This window comes from Euwallacea similis, chromosome 9 (assembly GCF_039881205.1).
Source record: "Euwallacea similis isolate ESF13 chromosome 9, ESF131.1, whole genome shotgun sequence".
Lineage (NCBI taxonomy): Eukaryota > Metazoa > Arthropoda > Insecta > Coleoptera > Curculionidae > Euwallacea > Euwallacea similis.
In genome coordinates this window covers 4,179,928-4,193,602 of record NC_089617.1, presented here as the reverse complement: position 1 = coordinate 4,193,602, position 13,675 = coordinate 4,179,928, and the positions used below count along the sequence as shown (strand labels likewise).

At 39.1% G+C, this 13,675-nt stretch overlaps 3 protein-coding genes and 3 non-coding genes across 6 annotated transcripts; 2 read left to right on the top strand and 4 right to left on the bottom strand.

The window, feature by feature from the left end:
- Positions 1–807: 807 nt before the first annotated feature.
- On the top strand, positions 808–3,177 carry LOC136411052 (trichohyalin-like). The gene is made up of 6 exons (XM_066393458.1): positions 808–905; positions 958–1,153; positions 1,213–1,511; positions 1,564–1,732; positions 1,785–2,149; positions 2,196–3,177. The coding sequence occupies exons 1-6, from the start codon at positions 808–810 to the stop codon at positions 2,980–2,982; spliced, it is 1,914 nt and encodes a 637-aa protein (XP_066249555.1). The 3' UTR covers positions 2,983–3,177.
- Positions 3,178–3,348: 171 nt separating this feature from the next.
- On the top strand, positions 3,349–5,135 carry RpS11 (ribosomal protein S11). Its single transcript, XM_066393115.1, has 4 exons — positions 3,349–3,396; positions 3,635–3,757; positions 4,669–4,874; positions 4,940–5,135. Exons 1-4 carry the CDS (start codon positions 3,385–3,387, stop codon positions 5,061–5,063), a joined length of 465 nt encoding a protein of 154 aa, XP_066249212.1. The 5' UTR covers positions 3,349–3,384; the 3' UTR covers positions 5,064–5,135.
- Positions 5,136–8,614: 3,479 nt separating this feature from the next.
- Positions 8,615–8,777, bottom strand: LOC136411222 (U1 spliceosomal RNA). The gene has a single exon (XR_010752318.1). It is a non-coding gene; the product is annotated as a U1 spliceosomal RNA (small nuclear RNA).
- A 694-nt stretch (positions 8,778–9,471) lies between these two features.
- LOC136410880 (deoxyribonuclease TATDN1) lies at positions 9,472–13,671 on the bottom strand. The gene is made up of 6 exons (XM_066393240.1): positions 13,571–13,671; positions 13,341–13,520; positions 10,155–10,344; positions 9,909–10,106; positions 9,651–9,860; positions 9,472–9,601 (listed from the first exon to the last, which is right to left on the bottom strand). Exons 1-6 carry the CDS (start codon positions 13,593–13,595, stop codon positions 9,505–9,507), a joined length of 900 nt encoding a protein of 299 aa, XP_066249337.1. The 5' UTR covers positions 13,596–13,671; the 3' UTR covers positions 9,472–9,504.
- Positions 10,626–10,745, bottom strand: LOC136411214 (U5 spliceosomal RNA). The gene has a single exon (XR_010752311.1). It is a non-coding gene; the product is annotated as a U5 spliceosomal RNA (small nuclear RNA).
- Positions 12,903–13,093, bottom strand: LOC136411210 (U2 spliceosomal RNA). The gene has a single exon (XR_010752307.1). It is a non-coding gene; the product is annotated as a U2 spliceosomal RNA (small nuclear RNA).
- Positions 13,672–13,675: the final 4 nt, after the last annotated feature.

Genomic DNA, 13,675 nt, shown 5'->3' with positions numbered 1-13,675 from the left:
TTCATTTTAGCGCAAACCGTTTCGAAAACATTGCGAGAAAGGCTTCCTTCAGAATTCACCCTTTAAGGGATTCTAGCTTCTTTAAGATGCAATTTTTGGGGTATATTTATTAAGAACTTTTTTATTATTTTAATCTCTAGAATCACCTCTTAAAATATTTCAGTGTTATTTCCGGACACCCTGTACTACGAGACTTTTTTGAAAATTTTTCCACATAAATTATTACTGACTTACAGGTTGAATCGACCAAACGATCAATTTTGTAATTTTTGTAGAAAATTTGGGCTTCATTGAATCTAAATATGTTATAACATGCTAAAGATTTAGTTTATACTGAGTGCTTGATAGAATTTTAGAAATTACAGCAAAAACAATAGCGTCCCGGATGCAATTTTCAGGTAACGATCAGGATCAAAAGATGAATAAATTAAACATTAGACATGATTTTCTTGCTGAGGTCTGGATATAGTTATCACTGCAATTCGCCCTCATACTGCCCTGCACGCATTTGTGTTTGCTGACACGAATGCTTAAGAATCCTGGAAAAGATTATTCCTCCAGAGAACCATAGTTATGAAACTAGATCGATTACTTGACCTGTTAGTCCCACATGTCCCTTAGTGTCCTTGGCAGTTTTCTTCCGATGATAAATAACGGAAGATTGATAGCAACTGAATCCTCTATACCTGTAAAAATACCTGTGAAGGTTACTCCTTCATACTGACACAGCATTTGTCAGCAGCTGTAAAGAATTTACAACGAATTCATGCCAATGTTCTTGAGTTTTATGTTGGTTTGTATCACAGTATGAGTCTGCATAGCTTCATTATTATTCACCTAATTGTCGCGCTACTTCTACCTTGCGCCCCTTCGAAGACTCTCTTGAAGCGTACCGAAATCGACAGGTGAGACTCCCTCTGAATTTACAGATAATTTCACCTCTTTAATTAATCGAAGGGAACCGGAGGAAAACGAGAGCTCAGACCAATCTGAGTCGCTCCATGAAGCCCACCACCACAGCTTCAAGCACGACAGGGATCTACGCTTTGGAAAGCATCGCAAAGGAAGGGCCAGTAAGGTCGGTGATTCAGACCAAAACGACCGAGAATATGCCCTTATATATAGAAACCAAGAACCCATGGGAATGCTGCAGGTGAATGGGAATGTTACTTCCTTATAGTTAACATCAAGTTTAATTTTCCTTATAAATAGCGGGTCCACGACAACTATCAACTTTTGCCGCTACACGCTGAGGAAAGCATTCTAGTGGACGTAAGCCCTATTCAGAAAAATGAGGATGCTAGAAAGAGGATTGTTGAGGAAAAAGAAGGGCAAGAGGATGTGGGCGAGGAACAGGCGGATGAAGGGCAGTTTGCAGACGCAAAATATCCATACATTTTTGCCAAGTCCAAGGTCGACAGCAGTAGGGAAAATGAGAGCTCCCGGATGTTCGAAAAACGAAAAGTTAAGGTCTTAAACAAACACCCCCTCTTCAACGCAAGCTCCTTGAGGTGAGTTATCAGAGAGAGCCCAGACAACTGTAATCGTCTCCCTTATACTTAGCTCGGAATTATCCAACATCGGAACCAATGAGGACGGAGAAAATATGGAATTCAAGGGAATTCTCCATGATATGGGTCTGATAGAGGAGCCCCATTTGGACAAGCGGGAGTTACAGCTGGCTGAGGACGAGAATATGGAACTTGGCACCAATAAAATCGATTTAATTAAGGTTTTGGCCAACACATGCGTCTTCAAAAGCTTCATTTCCTTTCTGAACTTAGGTTGAAGATAGATTGGAGGGACAAGCAAAGCTCAGACCGGCCAAGAGGTCTGAATGGGTCTCTACGGAGCACTATGAGCAAATTCAGTACCCAGAATCTAGAGCCATGAACGAAGATCAGCAGATTGAAGAATACATCAATAAACATCTGGCGCAGGTTAAGAAAGGCGAAAATGAGAGAGAGAAGCGGAGGAGTGATATTGAGAAGCAAATGGAGAAGCAAATTAAAGAACGTCTTCAGAAAATTAAGGAGGAAGTGAGGAACGAGATCGATAATCTAAAAGCGGGCAATAACGAAAAGAGTGAAGAGGACGATGATGAGGAGAACGCCAGAAAAAACAGTGAGGAAGAAGACAACGCGCAAAGGTAATTTACTGATCATTTAGGGATTGATAGTAAAAAAAGCTTTCAGATGGAAGAGGAATATCCTAAGCAACTTAATGGAAGAAGAAACTAGTGACTTGAACCCAGTGATGGCGACCGATGAGAACCCGGTTTCTCATATTCGCCGCAGGCGCAGTGTTCAAGTCCCAGATAAAGAATACCTGGATAGTATGGAAAACCACTTCCAACTGAGGAAGCTTTTGGAATTTTCCGATCAATTGAACGGAGACCAAATCGATGATGGAGAAGGCGAAATCTTTTTACAAAGGGATAAGAGAGGTTGCCTATGTGAGGATAACAAGGACTGCAAATGCAACAGACACAAATCCTATATAACACGCCCTGATAGGTCTAGTTTCATTTACCTTGATGAGGCCCCCATGGGGAATAACACTGCCCATAAGGCCCCTACCACAAATATTTCAGGCACTTCCAATAACTTTAGGCCCGAGCATAACACACATGCACTCCCTCTCAAGCAAGAGGACAAGAAATTGAAGGAAAGCGCTTATAAACTGGACATTGGTCCTGACTCTTACAAGCTAACTGCTGACAAGAACGATTGGTTGCAAGCTAGAAGGACGAGTAATGGTTTCCTGAACTTGGTGGCGGTTCATGGAGGAGTCCCAGTGCTTAATCATTTGATTTCAATTAGAGAGCGAAGCATGTTGCCTAAGATGCGTTCCAAACGCATGGCAATGGAGAAAGAGAAGCTTCAACAACAAACTTTGGGTGATATGTCCGAGAATGATCTTTTTGGAGCGCCTCCCAAGAAATTTGAAGGAGACGAGTTGGCGAGGTTTAAACGGATTTAAATGAGTATCATGCGAAATATTGGGAAGTTTAGAGTTAAGTCCTAATATGTGGAATTGTGGAGGATATTGGGCTATTACTATATGTACATGACAGTAATTATATTTTACAAATGTATTTTCATGAGGCGTATTTTTATAAATAAATTCTGAAGTGATGTATTGATTTGTTCAGAGAACTTTTAAATCTATTTTCTCAAAATAAAGGGTGAATTTTATTTTCAGTTAGTTTTCTTTTCAGTATACCAATATAATCTACATATGTTACACCCAGCACTATAGGTGTAATTAGAGTGTAGAAATATATTCAACGTGAAAGCACCTTTTTGACAGACGTCAACAACGTCACATCAAACTTTGTCATTTGTCATCAGATGCTTTATTTCTTTCTTTTGTATTAGCAACATGGCGGACCAGGTGCGTATTTTCCCTTTTTTCTTTATTATTTTTGTAAAATTGTGCATTTATTCACATAAAAATTTCCTAAATTACATCACGATTTATTCCCATATGTTTAACAAACTATCCTCTATGCTCATCTCCTCCATATTTACCTGCCAATTAATTTTACAGGATATTGTGGTTATAACCACACGTGGTGTCGTTCCTACCCCCCCGTCTTCTCTAAATTGTAATAGTTTCGCTAATTTTATAGACTGAACGTGCATTTCAACGCCAACCCACGGTTTTTCTGAACCGAAAAAAGGGAGCCGGTGGCAAAAAGAAGTCATTGCGTTACCACCGAGAAGTCGGACTGGGGTTCAAGACCCCAAGAGAGGTATTCACTTTTAGCCTTACTAATACTGTCTGTTTTGTTTGATTTAGACGGAAAAAGCCTTTCAAAAACAACCTACAGTTTTTGCCAATCCCAAGGCAGCCACCAAAAAAAAAAGTGGTCCCTAACCCTACATTTCTTGAATTATCAAGAAATGTAGGGTTAGGGTTCAAAACCCCTAGTGAGGTAAAAAATTAAGAAATTCTGAGGGGCTTGGTGATAGGTTTGCAGGAGCATTAGGTCTATTTGATGGGCATAGTTTTAAAGATTATTATGGTTGTGTTGTCTTTTGTAATGATGGTTAATTTAATGGGAATTAAGACATAAGCAATACTTCAGTAAAATAGGTTTAAATATGGTAAAAAAAAGTGTTTTGGTGCACATTTTAGATTTCTAATAATTTTATATTTAGTACTTTTTACAAATAATAACAAGTTATCTCAAATTTGAGTGTTACCCTTAGTGTCTAAGAAAGTCAATAAAATTGATCTGACTTAATTTGGAAGTGGTATATTTTCGAACGTACCTTACATCTCTTAAGTTCTTAAAATTCTAATGATGATGCTCAAATTTAAAATACTATATCGTAGGTTTAGAGAAATTTTTTGTTTTTCTTCTGATTTAAATATCAGGGAGTTTCCACCTAAATTTTTACAGAATTCTAAACATAATTAGGTGTGAGTGAGATTTATTATATTCACAATTTACTGTTTGGTGACATTAATGATAGTCATTCAATATGCTTTAAGGAATATACTGAATTGAAATATTGTGCATGAGGTATAAATTGCTTAAATGGGATCTTTAACATTGCTTATGTATAACAAAAAAATGATTCTGGCAAATTGCTACATCAATAATTTACTCGAACACTTGAAAATATGTAGAAAAATTAAATGTTCTTTCTCTCTAAGGCTGTTGAAGGTCATTACATTGATAAGAAATGTCCCTTCACTGGCAATGTGTCCATTCGAGGACGTATTTTAACTGGAGTTGTGCAAAAGATGAAAATGCAGAGAACCATTGTCATCCGCCGTGATTATTTGCACTATATCCGCAAGTACAACCGTTTTGAGAAAAGGCACAGGAACATGTCTGTCCATTTATCACCCTGCTTTAGGTAATTCATTAGTTTAGTTTTTTTGTCTTCCTTGATTTTTACAATTGTCATTTGGGTTATTTCAGAGATGTGGAAATAGGAGACGTAGTGACAATTGGAGAATGCAGGCCGCTTTCCAAAACTGTCAGATTCAATGTACTGAAGGTCACCAAGGGCAGTAGCTCTAAGAAGAGCTTCAGAAAATTCTAAGTTTATAAGTTTTTAATAAATTAAAAACCATTTAATTATATGCTTTATTGGATTTAATGATTTTTAACTTCAGATGTTGTTTTATTTTCATTAATTCATTATGGTTTTTCACAGGTTTAACATTGCTTTTATACAAAAAATATATAAATTACTTAAAGATTTAAAAATTATAGTTTAAGTAGAGGGGTGAAGAAGAGAGGGTCTTCTTGCACTTTCACCAGTTCAGGAAAAATACCCCAACGTAAGGACATCGGGGGGGGGGGGGGGGGGGGGATAAAAAATCTTGGCGGAAGACGATACTGGTGCCCGTGCAACCAGTCTGTGGGGTTTCACCCACTAAAAAAACCCGTAGTTAAGAATTTTGAGCTTTTACGCTCGGTTTCCTTGATCGCGCTTTTGTTTTTTTTCTGAAAGCTAGCAGAATTGAGCGGGACTATCGCTTTTTGTTCTGCTTTCGCTCTAGGCTTTTTTGCCTGTTTGTGGAGGCGTTTGATACCTCTCGTTCCTTTTGACTGATTTTACCCCGCCGACATGGAGTTTTTCTGCCCTCTTTTGTCCGTCCGGACGCTTCTTTCTTCGTCGGCTCGATCCCTGTTTTTTCTATTTTGCAGCGATGGGTCAGAAGAACCAGGAAGGCTGCCCTGATTTCCGTTTTCCCACCGTTGCCGGAGAAGCCTTGCGGCTTTTGCCTTTTCCTCTGCCTGCATTTGCTTGCTTGGTCGTACACAGGTCTGTTCCTTTTATCATCCGTTTTCTTGTAACTGATGTCTTGGCCTTTTATGTGGAATGGCTTGCTCCAGAATGTAATCCGTTGCTTTCCGGATTAGCTCATTTTGGTGCTGCTCCGCTGCTTGGAGTGTCTTGATTGCGCGTTCTTTTATGACATCCGTCATGGTCTTGTATTTTAGATCTCTTTTTATTGTCTGGTTGCTAACGTACCAAGGTGCGTTTAGCGCCGTTCTCAGAGCAATGTTTTCCACTGCCTGGAGAGTCTAGTGACTGCTGCATAACCCCATGCGGTTGATGCGTACATTAGCTGAGGTTGAATCACTGTTTTGATTAGTGTGATTTTGTTCTTCATAGGCAATTTGGACCTTCTGTTTAACATCGGATACAGTATGGCCCTTGTCGTCTTCGCTTTTGCTCTTGTTTTCCCTATATGTGCCCGCCACGTTAGGTTTTCCTCCATGTCTACTCCTAAGTACGTGACTTTCTTGTCCCATGGTACTTCTTCGTTCTTGATTTTTACTCGGTCTCCGATCTTGATCCTTTTCCTTCGTTTAAAGACGATTGCCTGGGTTTTTTCGACGTTGAGATCTATTTTCCATTTAGCAAACCACGTTTCCAACGCTGTAATTTCTTCTTGTAAGTTTCTGACTAGCAATTTCCCGTTCCAGGATCTTGCCAGTATTGCGGTGTCGTCGGCGTATAGAGCCAGTTCTGTTTTTTCCGTCCTTGGAGGGTCTGACACGTAGACATTATACAGGAACGGCGATAGTACCGCTCCTTGAGGTACTCCTGCTTTTATGGTCCTGTAGCTCGAATAACATTTGTTTAGTTTGACGCGGAACTTCCTGTCGGCGAGGAAGGATCTAACAAGCTTGACAAGCGGCACTGGGAGTCCTGAGTCCAACAGTCTCACCAGCAGTCCACTGCCATACGCTGTCAAATGCCTTCGCAACATCCAACAGAATCGCTCCGGCTGCTTGATTTTTGTTAAAGCTTTGCGTAATGAATTCTACCATTCGCAGAACTTGCAGTTCGGTCGAATGTTCTTTCCTGAACCCGAATTGTTCGGGCGGGATGGTTCCTAGTCTTTCTTCGCTTTCTTTGAGTCTTGTCAGAATCACTCTCTCCACGACTTTCCCTACGAGGGGCAGCAGGTTGATTGGTCGGTAGTTTTGCGGCAGTAGATGGTTTTTTCCTGGTTTTGGCAGCAGGATGATGTTTGCCTTCTTCCAGTTTGACGGGAAGTGTCTCAGCCTTAATACTGTGTTTGTGATGTTTACCAGTGCAGCGATTCTTCGTGCCGGTAGTTCTTTTAGGACTCTGTTTCCGATTTGGTCGCAACCCGGGGCCTTCTTCACTTTTAGGCGTTTCACGATGTCTTTGATTTCTTTGGGCGTCGAGTGTCTGATGGTTTCTTCTTCTTGTTCTTGGGTCGTCTTCTCCCCCAAGAGTTTTACTCGCCTGTTAACTTCCTCTTCCCAGTCTAGGTCGGTGGTGTCGTTTCCTTTGAATTGTTTTTCAAGGCTGTCAGCAAAGGCTTCCGCTTTGTCTTCGGCAGTATATACGATTCCTCTTTCGCCATAGATGGGAGGAATCGGTTTTCTCTTGATTTTCATTGCCTTGAACGTTTTCCACATAGTTCTGATTTGTGGATCCAGAGTTTCCAGGTGACGTTGCCACTGCTGTTCTCTGTGTACTTCTAGGGCAGCCCCTACCCTCCGACTTATTCGGTTTAAGTCGTTTTTGTCTGCCGGGGCATTCGCTCTAAGTGCTTTTTTCTTTGCTTGCCTTCTTTCCTGAATCAGCCGTTTGGTTTCCGTCGGGATTTCCGCAAGGTGTAAGGACATCTATACACAACTATTGTAAATGTACTCCTCTATTGGTAATGAAATCTGTAATTTTTTCCCGTTACACCATCTAGGTATGAGTTGCCAAACTAAGTGTTCCGCTCGAAAAAATGTGCATATGCTTAGGTGCTAGTACTCCGCGTGATTTGTAGATGACGCCATAAATAAAAAAATGGTATTTGCAATTTTTTTTCTTGAAGCTACACCAATGAAAACAGTCGCAGAAATGATCCATCTACAAAAGTAATGTGACAATAGATTATCTACTTATGGTAGAAAAAGTATGTACATATAAATGTAGAATGTACATAATAGGTATAGCTTTTTCGGGGCCATTTAAAATTTGTTTAGGTGAAAATTCTATTTTGTATACAATCAAAAAATAGTAGCGTCCATGACAATTTTGCATTAATGTGAAAATTGGGTACTTTTATTTTGAACAAGATTTGGTTTCGTAGCAAACGTACAGCATTGTGCTGTGGTTAAAACTCGAATTAATGACTGATTTTTTCGGTCAAAAATTTTCATGCATACTTCATGGTCCGATTCAAGTTTTGACCACGGCAGATCCGTGCTGTATCGTACGTGTATTGCGGAGCTGTCAAAATCGGGCAACTGAATTTATACTTTTTGGTTAAAATGGTTACGCCACGGACTTCGATGATCAAATTGGTGAAGTGACGATCTCATATGACCGATGGTATAATCTTCAGTTTGATCGTATCAGATTTTCAACTCATCTTGCAGTTTGATTTATTCGTTTAAGAAGCCAAATATTTTTAGGTATTCCCTAAATTTGATGCTATTTAAATTTTATCTAAAAACAGCTGCAATTTTGAATCCAATAAGTGGTTGCTTCGGACGTCTAGCAATTACCTTTCGATCAAATTTTCAAAGCCTGGTGGTTAGTGATTGAGAAAAAGCATTTTAAACCTTCAACTGAAAACCTAGAGAATTGTTTTTAATTTTGTTTAAACCGGGACAGCGCGTACGCAGTCCCGACTACCAAAAATTACGCGCCCGAGTTATCCGCATTAGGGATAATCGCAGGGGTCAGCCCAACCGTGGTGCAATGGGAGGGCCTCACCCTGGGGGAACCGCCTTGTTGATCACGGTAACCCCTACGCCAGGTAAGTATGATTTTCGCCGTCCCTTGAAAAAATTTCAATAAAGGAGTCTTCCTATGTTTAGCATTGTATTCTTGTGGCGCCATCTGTGTGTGATTATATCTGACTATCGAACATTTTCAACGGGAATGAAGTGCAATTTTAATTGATACCGCATCACGCATCGCGATTGCTTTTGTACGACATGAAAATGTAACTATAAAAGAATGGGGGCCACTAAAGTGAAGATACGGCATTGCTAGATATCTATTTTTTTATAACCATATACAGATGCGAGCAAAAAAATAGCGTCACTTCGTTTTTGTTTTTTTGTAACTTTTCCCATTTTCTTTAATATACACGTCAAATTACTTGTAGATAGTTCTTAAGTGTTCAAAGAACGTGTATTTCACTCAACTGGTAGAAAAATATTCAAGCTGCGAACGCATAGGTGCTATTTTTTTGCTCGCATCTGTACATAGCGAATAACTGCAGAGAAAATGTAATGGTACTATAAATCCTATAGCAGACCATTAGTTTGCTATCGATGCCTGCCATTTTTAGCAATTATGAAAAATGATATACAATGGTATAACTTGAAATACGGAACTTGTGCACGTTTGGAAGATTTCATTTAATTTTGGAATACACGCAATGGTTTGTGGGATCTATTATGCTTAAGAAATCAATGCATTTTGTTTTACAGTAATTTATTCAGTGAAATGATTGGTTGAAATACATTGAGAAAAAAATATATAATTATTGGAAAAACAACGATTTGGTGTTCTGGAATATTTGCTCGCAGAGGGAATCTGCTGGTTCGTTTCTTACCCCTGCAATAATATCTAAAACTTGCCTAAAAATAACTATTCATACGTATTTTTTAAATATAAATAGGGCTGTACCTAATATTGACCGGCTCATTCCTCCCTTTGACCAAGCACTCAGCTGCCCATTTCTCTTTTTTAACTGAGGGAATGGAATTCTCCTGGGAAACATACTTATATCCTGCGTGAGTGGGCCTTATGTCGCACCATGGAGCGTCAGTTTCTATCATTATTTTGTCAATCGGGAGTTCTTTTACTGTCTTCAAATTTTCTTCGGTTTTTAAGGAACTGCAGTGACGAAATTAAATTAATAAATTAACTAGGTGTAAGATGTACCATCCATTAAGTCCGATATAATATCCTAAATCGATAAATTTTTGAGCCTCTTCAATGGTTCCATCAAAAGAATGAACTACCCCTCTAAAATGATCGTACTTCGATAAAATGGCCTGTAAGTCAGTGGCAGCGTTACGGCAATGCAAAAACAAGGGTAAATTTAGGGATTGGTTTAACGTTAACTGAAGCTCAAAGTACCTAAAAGTTTAATAGTAATTGCTTTGAAGTCAATACTGAAGATAGTACTTTTTTTGAACTTCTTTAGGACAAAACTTTAAGCGGTCATAGTCCAGTCCGCATTCGCCCCAAGCGACCACTTTTCCTAAGTTTGCTCTGGCTATATTTCCCAATTTTTCCAAATATTCCTCGGGAGAGTGGGATTCTTCGAATTCATTACATCGAGTGGGATGGCATCCTACTGTGGCATACAACCTGTCTGAAAAGGAAAAGGAATTTATTTTACGTCTAATAGAGCATGTAAGGGTCAGTAAATCGAAATAATGGAAAACGTGCAGGAAATATTTTCATGAAAATGACAAAATAGAACGATACGTGCTGATTTTATTGGAATTGATTAGCGAGTGATTCCTTAGGTAAGGAGTGCAGGGAATTAATTTCAGTAAAGCGAACGAAAACATGACTCATCCGTTCTGGCTTGTTTGAAATTGGCCTTTAAGCCACCCTTTTAGAAAGCATTTTGTTTCAGTTAGATAAAACAGCCCAGCTAAAACCCGGGCTTAAGAAAAATTACTACAGACCCATTTATGTTGACCCTCTCCACGGAAATCTTTAGTAAAAGGCGAAAGATTTATTCGCTTTGAAGAGAATCCAGGGTAACGATTGAGAGCTGGATCTGTAACTATTCAATTGGCGAATTCTTTCTTGCAACGGAGTTTACTACATGTGGCGCCATCTTTTAGTACTGCGCATTTACGCAAATGCAGTGATTTCACGGTTATTTTTTCAAAAATGACTATTTGTTTCCAGCTGCGAATACTGAATGCAATTAAAAATATGAAACATAAGTGAAAATACTAAAAATACCCATAGAATTCCAATTTATAGTTTTTTTATTGACACGAAGGGAAAATGTACAATAAATACCGTCCTCGGTGGCCATTTTCAAGAGGTGTTTGGAAGAATCACTGGTTTGGAGAACCATTTTTCTAAACAGCTTTTCGCCACGACTGCTATGCTCCTTTAACCAGTGCTCGGCTCTTGCAGCTTTTTTGATCGCCTGCTGCTTTGGACCTCGTTTATATTTCATCTCCATAAGCATCTAATTTATCAAATCTAATTTTTAGCACCTCTTATTCCATTTACTTTTAAAAAAATGTGCATTCAGAAAAATCTCTGTTGAATTGTAAATTGAAACAATAAACTCGACGTCATCTACTTTCAGGTACACCCTGTATATTCTGGTTTTTTTTTTTCATTAAACGATTTACATTCAAAAATAAAGGAACATTTTTGCTGAAAATCGTTGGAATTACGTAAGAATGTGTATCATATTTTTGTAATTCTCCATGTAAACATATGACAGGACTGGACTTAGCCGCAATCACCGATTACCAGATTTAACTTTGCGATTTTCCGTTGCTTCAAAATTCGACAAAATTAAAACATGGAAAAATGGATAGTATAGTAGTGATTGAGGAGACCCCAACAACGCACTTTTTAGAATGAGACGGAAGGACTTGTAAAAAATACTCAAAAATTTTATATTTATTGTCATTATTTTCATTTTTTAATTTTCTTTGGCACTTAGTTTTTTTTATAGCTCGATACCTTGCACTGGACTGCATGTTATAGCCGAATAAATTACAAGCTGAAGCTTTACAATAGACTCGTAAAGGAATTAGTAACAGTAATTCTACAACAAAAAAATAACAATTTAGTACTTAGTACTTTCTCTAGCTTCAGCGATAGCCTCCATCCTGAGACATACTCCACAGAAGACCTTTAATGGTTTCTCCTGGAATTCGATTCCATTCTTCCATGCAGCAATTCTTAATTCTGCAACTGAGATCTCGTGCTCGAATAAGTGACTTTAGGACGCCCCATAGGTGTTCCTTGGGATTAGCATGAGAATTCATTGGTGGCTACTCTAGTGCCTTAATTCCAACATCTTTAACGTACAGGGCCACTGTTCTTGCGGCATGAACGCGGGCATTATCAGGCATCAGCATAAAGTAATCGTACCCAATAAAGCCGGTATAACGTAAAACGTGCTTTTCAAGAGTGCGTATGAATCAGTCGGCATTCATTCTTAAATTTTCAATAAGTTCCATGCGACTTCAAACTAATGTCTCCCCAAAGCTAATGTTTTGTACAAGATTACATTCTGAGAATTGTTCTTCAGACCTTATGTATACTCGACCATGTCCATCTGACTTCCTAATTGTATTCTTTTCATTTGTAAAACAGATTTTTCACATTGATGTTCATTCCAATTAGCATGGGCCCCTTCAAATTGTAACCGTCTGATCCCGTGCCATAAGCCTAGGGACTAGCAGGACGTTTCGGAGCTAAACCGATCTTTTAGTCTTATTACTGTTTTAACCCTAACGTTGATTTGTCTAGTAAGTAATTCAATTTTCAGATACAGAACGGTAAGAACGATTTTGCAAGGATCGCAATCAAATATCGGTCATCTTTTGGCGTCTTACCTTGTCCAGGCCGCCTTTTGTATTGTCCGGTAATCCTACTGTATCGTTTTACTACACGAGGAACAATCCATTGATGGAGATGCAGTCTCCGCGCAATATCTTCTTGTCTGCACCCCTCGTTAAACAAATTTAATGGAAACTAACTCGCTCAGGTGCGTGGCATTTCACTGAAATTACAATCACTAGAAATGTTCTGAAAACTATGAACGAAAGCATACGTTTGCTATGCTTTCCAAGCGTTATTCAGCTGTTGAGGTTAATTTAAAAACACTTAACGCACGGTATTAATTAAGTATTAAATAATTGTCAGACTATTATTCGTTTTTTTAAATGGGCCGATCCCAGCGGTACTGCAATACTGGGCCAACCCGTGACAGAGGTGGAGCAAGCCCCTAACCTCAGTCAATTTCCAAAAATCAGTTTAATATACTGGCCCCGCATGCGGGGCGTATCAGATATTAAGCTGATAAGAACAGATACTACACTTTGATCTTAGCCAAAAGGCCGAGAAGCGATACCGATTTAAGTTTTCGACGTCAATTCAATTCGGGTCCTTTTCGGACAAACGTGCACTGTATAAAGTGCTTCCATCTCTTGGAACGAGACTGAAATATAACAATCGCGGAATGAAGACAAACATATGATTTACATCACGCTGACAAAGCGAAACATCAAAACACTACATGACAAAATCGATAAAACCAAAAAATCTTATTGAAAAAAAACGAGAAAACCCCAACATTTGCGACAAAAGGATTCTTACCATCACTTCTGGCCAGCTCTAAGGCTGTTAGACTCTCCTCGAGACTGCCTCCAGTCACAATTATCCTCTCCAAACCGCCCTCCCAACTCCTATTTAAAACACCTCTGAGGTCAGGCTTATGTTTCTTGGATCCGTTGTAAATACCTTGGTACATGCAATCCGTGAGATTCGCCCCAATATCTAGGAAGGGACCATTCAGTAATGATCTCAAATTTCCTTAGAAACCTCACCTATGAACCTGCGAACGCCCATCATGGTGCTCTACCACCACCACAGTTTACGCGCAGTGTAAGGTTAGAGTCACATTTATAATGGTGTAAATAGTGCTAAAAATG

Excerpts from the sequence above, each read along its gene's own strand:
- LOC136411052 (XM_066393458.1), top strand. The coding sequence starts at position 808 with ATGAGTCTGCATAGCTTCATTATTATTCACCTAATTGTCGCGCTACTT. Across the intron at positions 1,512-1,563 it reads TTCAACGCAAGCTCCTTGAG|CTCGGAATTATCCAACATCG; the intron begins GTGAGTTATCAG and ends CCTTATACTTAG. Across the intron at positions 2,150-2,195 it reads GAAGAAGACAACGCGCAAAG|ATGGAAGAGGAATATCCTAA; the intron begins GTAATTTACTGA and ends AAAAGCTTTCAG.
- RpS11 (XM_066393115.1), top strand. Across the intron at positions 3,758-4,668 it reads GGTTCAAGACCCCAAGAGAG|GCTGTTGAAGGTCATTACAT; the intron begins GTATTCACTTTT and ends TTTCTCTCTAAG. Across the intron at positions 4,875-4,939 it reads CATTTATCACCCTGCTTTAG|AGATGTGGAAATAGGAGACG; the intron begins GTAATTCATTAG and ends GGGTTATTTCAG.
- LOC136410880 (XM_066393240.1), bottom strand. The coding sequence starts at position 13,595 with ATGATGGGCGTTCGCAGGTTCATAG. Across the intron at positions 10,345-13,340 it reads AGAGCTGGCCAGAAGTGATG|ACAGGTTGTATGCCACAGTA; the intron begins GTAAGAATCCTT and ends TTTCCTTTTCAG. Across the intron at positions 9,861-9,908 it reads TATATCGGACTTAATGGATG|TTCCTTAAAAACCGAAGAAA; the intron begins GTACATCTTACA and ends TCGTCACTGCAG.